The sequence below is a fragment of the Hyperolius riggenbachi genome, chromosome 3 (genome assembly GCF_040937935.1).
Source record: "Hyperolius riggenbachi isolate aHypRig1 chromosome 3, aHypRig1.pri, whole genome shotgun sequence".
In the NCBI taxonomy this organism is placed as follows: domain Eukaryota; kingdom Metazoa; phylum Chordata; class Amphibia; order Anura; family Hyperoliidae; genus Hyperolius; species Hyperolius riggenbachi.
Window position 1 is genome coordinate 15,717,938 of NC_090648.1, and position 7,061 is coordinate 15,724,998.

The 7,061-nt window shown below is 43.2% G+C and overlaps 1 protein-coding gene across 1 annotated transcript in view; it reads right to left on the reverse strand.

The window, feature by feature from the left end:
* The window catches only part of LOC137561810 (olfactory receptor 5AR1-like), a 942-nt gene extending 370 nt beyond the window's left edge, over positions 1 to 572 (reverse strand). The window contains exon 1 of the mRNA XM_068273167.1: positions 1 to 572. This exon is cut by the window's left edge and continues 370 nt beyond it. Within this exon, the coding sequence (XP_068129268.1) occupies positions 1 to 572 (572 nt within the window).
* Positions 573 to 7,061: the final 6,489 nt, after the last annotated feature.

Below are 7,061 nucleotides of genomic sequence, written 5' to 3' on the forward strand. Positions count from 1 at the left end.
CTAGAGCAGGACAGCTTGAGCAATGGAGGGATGTCGCAGTAAAAATGGTCTATAATGTTCATTCTGCAGTATTCGCGACTGAAGATGCAAGCAGTTTGTATTGATGCTTGCAAAAGACCAATGGAGGAAGCCAGGAGAAGTAAACTCAGACATCTCTTCTTGGTCATTATAGTGATATAATAGAGAGGATGGCAGATGGCAACGTATCGATCATACGACATACCAGAGAGTACAAGAGACTCTGTGACAGCGAAGGTGATAAAGAAGAACAGCTGAAGAACACAGCCATGGAAGGAGATGGACCTCACCTTGCTCCAAAGGTCACAGAGCATTTTAGGTGTCACCACAGAGGAGTAACACAAGTCAAGCATAGACAGGTAACTCAAGAAATAGTACATTGGGTTGTGGAAGTTGGAAGTGGTGCGGACAACAGTCATCATGCCAACATTGCCAACAACAGTCATCATGTACACTAACAGGAAGAATATGAAGAGGAATGGGACCAAATTACTGTCATTGGTCAGTCCAGAAAACACAAAAACTTTTACGCTGGTCTTGTTTTCCATCTCCATTGGATTGCGAGCAGTGATGGAAATATTGAGGAGAAGTAAGGAGATCCTGCAGGACAACATATGACCTTGTAAAATTCAGACAGGCATGCTACAATGTGGAGATATGGTATTGTAGATTAATGTGAAAATCTTCATCTTATTTGTCAATGGTTTGCGCCAGGATTAGTAGTTTAAACCCTTCCCCCTATCATATAAAGCTCTACATATGTTGTCACCTCCTTATATTTCCTCATTAATCTCCAGATACCTCCCCACCCGGAACCTTCGCTACTCGTGGGAGACCCTCTTGTCCTTTAGCTTGGTCACCTCCTCTCATTCCTGCTTCTAGGACTTCTCATCGCATCACCTCTCCTCTGGAACTCTCTCCCCCAGCCTGTCCGTCATGCTCCAAGCTTGGAAACTTTTAAACCTACTCTCAAAATACACCTGTTCAGTCAAGACAATTTGCTATAGATAGCATTAGAGGGTCACTGCCTCATCTGCTAACCCCTGTGTTTCCTCCCCTAATGTCTCCACCCCACTACACTCTAGTTGTAAGATCACAAGGACAGGCACCTCCTCTTAGTGTTTCTAATATAATGATATGAACATGTACCAGCACAGGTGGTGTCTTAAACCACACATCAACTATGCATGTATTTGTATTGATTGATGTCCTGATTGCACAGAGTTTTGATCACCTCCTGTATCTACGCTCCCCATGCTTGTCCCTCACCCCTTGCTGATATTTTCTTTTCCTTAGGACCAATTTCCACTATGCATTTGGAGTGCGTTGCCAGGGGTTTTCGTATGCTTTGGCAGTTTTTCCCACTATACGATTATTCACAGGGCAATATCTATCCCTAGGTATCGCTGTATAAAAACACGTTTCCCTAACTGCACATGCATTTTCCACTGACATACATTATACGCAAATCACAAGCAAAAGTCAATGTATCAGGAAAATTGCTGCATGAAATCCCATATACAGTGTATCCTTGGTTTGCGAGCATAATTCGTTCTGGAAACATGCTTCTAATCCAAAGCACTCTCACAGTATATCAAAGCGAATTTCCCCATAAGAATGAATGGAAACCCAGGTGATTCCTTCCACAACCCAAAAATAGTTATAGTAAAATAGTATAAATATAAAAATGTAAACAAGACTTTCACTACAACTAACAGAATCATTGCCATTTGTTGGCTCACCCCAACCTTTTTTTGGGTGGCTTTAACAAACAAACAACAAACAAACACAGAACATTTATATCGCGCTTTTCTCCTGGCGGACTCAAAGCGCCAGAGCTGCAGCCACTGGGACGCGCTCTATAGACAGTTGTAGTGTTAGGGAGACTTGCCTAAGGTCTCCTGCTGAATAGGTACTGGCTTACTGAACAGGCAGAGCCAAGATTCGAACCCAGGTCGCCTGTATCAGAGGCAGAGCCCTTAACCATTACACTATCCAGCCACCACTTACACTATCCAGCCACCACAAGTAACTTATCCAGTGACAGTTACTTTTGAGGATTTCATGGAAATGTGACTTTACACAGTCTCCACACTCAGAGAACCAGAGATGAAGCACCCTCATGTATTTTACCTTATAAATCAGTGGGAACATGACAGTAAACACCTAATCTGCTCTTTGTTTCATTGTTCTCTGTTTAATTTGCCTGTTATCACCTCTGATAAGAATCCCCGACTGAGCAGTCAGCTGGCTTTGCTACAGAATGATTATAGCTGAGACTGTGTTCTTTGGTGTCTTTTCAAGTCCAAGCCTGCCCTCTGCTGGCTCTGCTCAGGAATCATTATAGCTGAGTCATTATAGCAAAGCCAGACTCAATGCTCAGTCCGGGATTCTTATCTCAGCTAGATAACAGACACTTTTAGCAGTGAGGCTGAAACAGAGAGCAGAGTAAATGTTTTCTCTAATGTTCCCACTGATTTCTATGGTAAAATACATGAGGATGCTTCGTCTCTGGTTCCCTTTAAGTACAATAAAGTACAATCCTGCATTGCCAAAGGGAGAAGAACTATCGGCTCAGTTGTGATGACGTGACGCAAGTATACTTTTTGTGCTTGTATATCAAAACATTGCTTGTATATCCTGCGCCGACCCTACAATTTTTGCCGCCTGAGGTAAACTTCGGAAAAATCGACGCCCTCCCCAAGCCGTGGGTGGGGGGCCGCCGAGCTGGAGAGGGTAGCGGGCAGGAAGGGGGTATTGGGCACAGCGGTGGGGAAGGGGGTCAGACCCCCCTCCCTCGCCTGGGTCCCCCTATCTGCACTCCCCCTCCAGCTTTTAGTTGCTACTGGTAAGAGGCAGCGGGCGGGGATGACTCACCTCTTCCGTGTTCCAGCGTGAGTTCCACTGTCGTCACTTCCTGCAATGCCGTCCACTTACAATACAGTGGGCGGCATTGCAGGAAGTGACGACAGTAGAACGCACGCTGAAACGCAGAAGAGGTGAGTCGTCCCCGCCCGCTGCCTCTTACCAGTAGCGGCTAAAAGCTGGAGGGGGAGCGAAGATAGGGGGACCCAGGCAAGGGAGGGGGTCCGACACCCCTCCGCTGTGCCCAATACCCCCTTCCTGCCCGCTACCCCTTCCAGCTTGGCGGCCCCCCACACCCACGGGCAGACGGGTGCCGCCCCCCAGATGTGCCGCCTGAGGCATTTGTTTCAACCCACCTCATGGGCGGACTGGTCCTGTGTATATCAAAACAACATTTCACAATAATTTTTGCTTGTATTGCAATGCACTCTAAGGTCCCGTTCACATCTAAAAGCTCAAAACACTAGCACTTAGCGCAAGCACTTTGCTCTGGTGATTTTACCATGATTAACGCAGTAAAAATCACTGGACACTTCCACGAATTTCAGATCGATCGCGGTCATCGCTTTATAAGCACGACTTTACTGCGGTTGCTTCAGAATCACTCCAAAAATGCTGCAGGTAACGCATTTACGATTTGGTGCCAATTGCGGCAGTGAGAACACTGCCATAGGGTGGAATGGCACTTGTGCTTTCAAAAAAGCGCTTTGGCGATTTGCGGGAATGACCCGCTAATCACCCTTGTGTGAACAGGCCCTTAAACCAAGTTACTGTAAATCCAAGGTTTTACTGTACGTATGTACAGTATGTATTGTAATGAGAATTTGCATGTGCCAAAAATGCATGTGATGGAATTAGGCCCTTAATCAGGACAGTTTATGGCTCAGTGGCACTTCTTTGTGCAGATTAGTACGCCACCGTCGAGTTGGGGCGAAGGGTGAGCCGAATGACAGCTCTGCCTGCCTCCTGCTGCTGAAATCCCCTGCGGCGCTAAATACTATTCCCCCTCCTAGACCTAGCAACTCGGAGGGAGAAGGAGAATTCTTGGAGGGAAAACACTGCATAGGTATTTTAGACTTTTGTGTACTAATTCATAAAAAAGTTTACACTTGCGATAAAAGGTTGGGGAATTCCCTTACTAAACTAGCAGTGCTACATTTGATACAGTTGATACATTTTCTCTGTGCAGAGACAGAGTAACAATAGGAGAGGAGGCCCAACTTCCCTTTAGATGTGCTTTTGTTTTTTAAACTGCCTCTACTTGCCCTGATTCTGCACTGAATCTGTCTAATAGTCTTTCTAAACAATCTATTTAATTGCCACAGCTTAGAAGAACTTCAAGAAATGTTACACATGGAGGCTTTCTGATGTGAAATTCATCTGAAAACCCTCCTCTCTGCTGCTGCCTGGGAGGTCTGTCTCCATTAGCTTGCCTGTTATCCGCATGCTTATCGCCTTTTCGAAACAGTTGGTATTCTCCGTTTCCATTCCTCCTGCTCTAATCTTTATGAATTGACATGTAGTGACATGTGTTGTGATAATCACCGCATTAGGCGGTAATTTCCAGCACTGCTCAGGAATTGTAGCTTTTCATGCGGAAATAGCTTTTATGAATGGACACTTTGCTAAATGGTCGGTAAAGTCAGCTGTTTTGAGCATTACCGCATGCGGGAATGCTTTATGAATAGAGGCCATTGAAGGGTGGGTTGTTGGTTGATAGTACATAGTAGAGGAGTTGAGCAATCTAATCCAACCATAGTTATAGTCTAATGTCCTACCACATTATTTTTATGAATTTATATAGCACTGACATCTTCTGCAGCACTGTACAGAGTACATAGTCATGTCACTGACTGTCCTCAGAGGAGCTCACAATCTAATCCTACTACAGTCATAGTCTAAAGTCCTACCACATTATTATTATGTATTTATAAAGCACTGACATCTTCTGCAGCACATTACAGAGTACATAGTCATGTCACTGACTGTCCTCAGAGGAGCTCACAATCTAATCCTACCATAGTCATAGTGTAATGTCCTACCATATTATTATGTATTTATATAGCACTGACATCTCCTGCAGCACATTACAGAGTACATAGTCTTAGTCATGTCACTGACTGTCCTCAGAGAAGCTCACAATCTAATCCTATCAGTCATAGTCTAATGTCCTACCATATTATTATTATGTATTTATATAGCACTGACATCTCCTGCAGCACATTACAGAGTACATAGTCATGTCACTGACTGTCCTCAGAGGAGCTCACACTCTAATCCTACCATAGTCATAGTCTAATGTCCTACCATATTATTATTATGTATTTATATAGCACTGACATCTCCTGCAGCACATTACAGAGTACATAGTCTTAGTCATGTCACTGACTGTCCTCAGAGAAGCTCACAATCTAATCCTATCAGTCATAGTCTAATGTCCTACCATATTATTATGTATATAGCACTAACATGTACTGCTGCACTTTACACAGTACATAGTCATGTCACTGACTGTCCTCAGAGGAGCTTACAATGTAATCCTACCATAGTCTAATATCCTTCTATATTATTATTATGTATTTATAGAGCACTGACATCTTCTGCAGCACATTACAGAGTACATAGTCATGTCACTGACTGTCCTCAGAGGGGCTCACAATCTAATCCTACCATAGTCATAGTCTAATGTCCTACCATATTATTATTATGTATTTATATAGAACTGACATCTCCTGCAGCACATTACAGAGTACATAGTCATGTCACTGACTGTCCTCAGAGGAGCTTACAATCTAATCCTACCATAGTCATAGTCTAATATCCTTCTATATTATTATTATGCATTTATATAGAACTGACATCTCCTGCAGCACATTACAGAGTACATAGTCATGTCACTGACTGTCCTCAGAGGAGCTCACACTCTTATCCTACCATAGTCATAGTCTAATGTCCTGCCATATTATTATTATGTATTTATATAGCACTGACATCTTCTGCAGCACTTTGCAGAGTACATAGTCATGTCACTGACTGTCCTCAGAGGAGCTCACAATCTAATCCTACCATAGTCATAGTCTAATGTCCTCCCATATTATTATTATGTATTTTTATAGAACTGACATCTCCTGCAGCACTGCACAGAGTACATAGTCATGTCACTGACTGTCCTCAGAGGAACTCACAATCTATTCTTAGTCTAATGTCCTACCATATTATTATATATTAATACAGTGTTCTGCAGCAGTTGTTATGGATTCAAACATGCTTAACCCTTTCCACTCGGAGTTCTTTCCTAAAGGAAGTCGTTTCTGCTCGGAGTTTTTTTTTTTTTTTTAAGAAATGCGCTCTCCCTCTTACTCTCTCTCGCATTTTAACATGGAACATAACACCGTAACATGGTATATCTTATTTTAAAGAACACATTATAACGTTTAATTTGATACCTTATTTGGACAGTTTGGCATCTTCTATTGGCTTGTAGCAGAGGAGAAAGCCGAGGTATGGTAAATTGAAAAACAGTTTCCTGGGTGTAATCTGGGCCTGCGTGAGCAAGTTTCGCAATAATAGGTTGTGTTATGCCTGCCACCCGGTATCTTACTGTCCCTACACACAATGCAATTGTAGGTATTTCGATTGGGCAGATTAGCAATAAAATAGGGGCTATTATTTACACCCTCCCCCAGTCCATCCCATAAGATGCCATTTATTATCTTTATAACTTTGCAGGCAATCTGCATGAAAAATAAAATGTAATCTGCAATGATTTTTTTTTTGCAGAAAGGAATCTGCAAAAACGAATCATCAGCTATTTTTTATTTAAAAAAAAAAAAACAGGAAAGAAACGGAAGTGACATTTCTCATTTTTTCCTCCATCAGCCTCTTCTAGGGCTGATGGAGGAAAAAAGATATGGGGCTGGGGGGCACGGACAGTGTGGGCATGTAGTATTACATGCCCACAAACATGCGCACAGTGATCGGCAGTTTGCGGCGGTCCCGATCCGCTGCAAACCGCCGCTGCAGGGATGTCCAGCATAGCAGGACATACGAGTGCAACGCGGAATTCGCGATGTCCCGCTATGTGGGACATATGAGTGGAAAGGGTTAATTGTTGTTATTTTGATAATGTAGAAGAGATTTATCTGGAAACGGTCATTTGTGTTTAACCACCCTGGTGT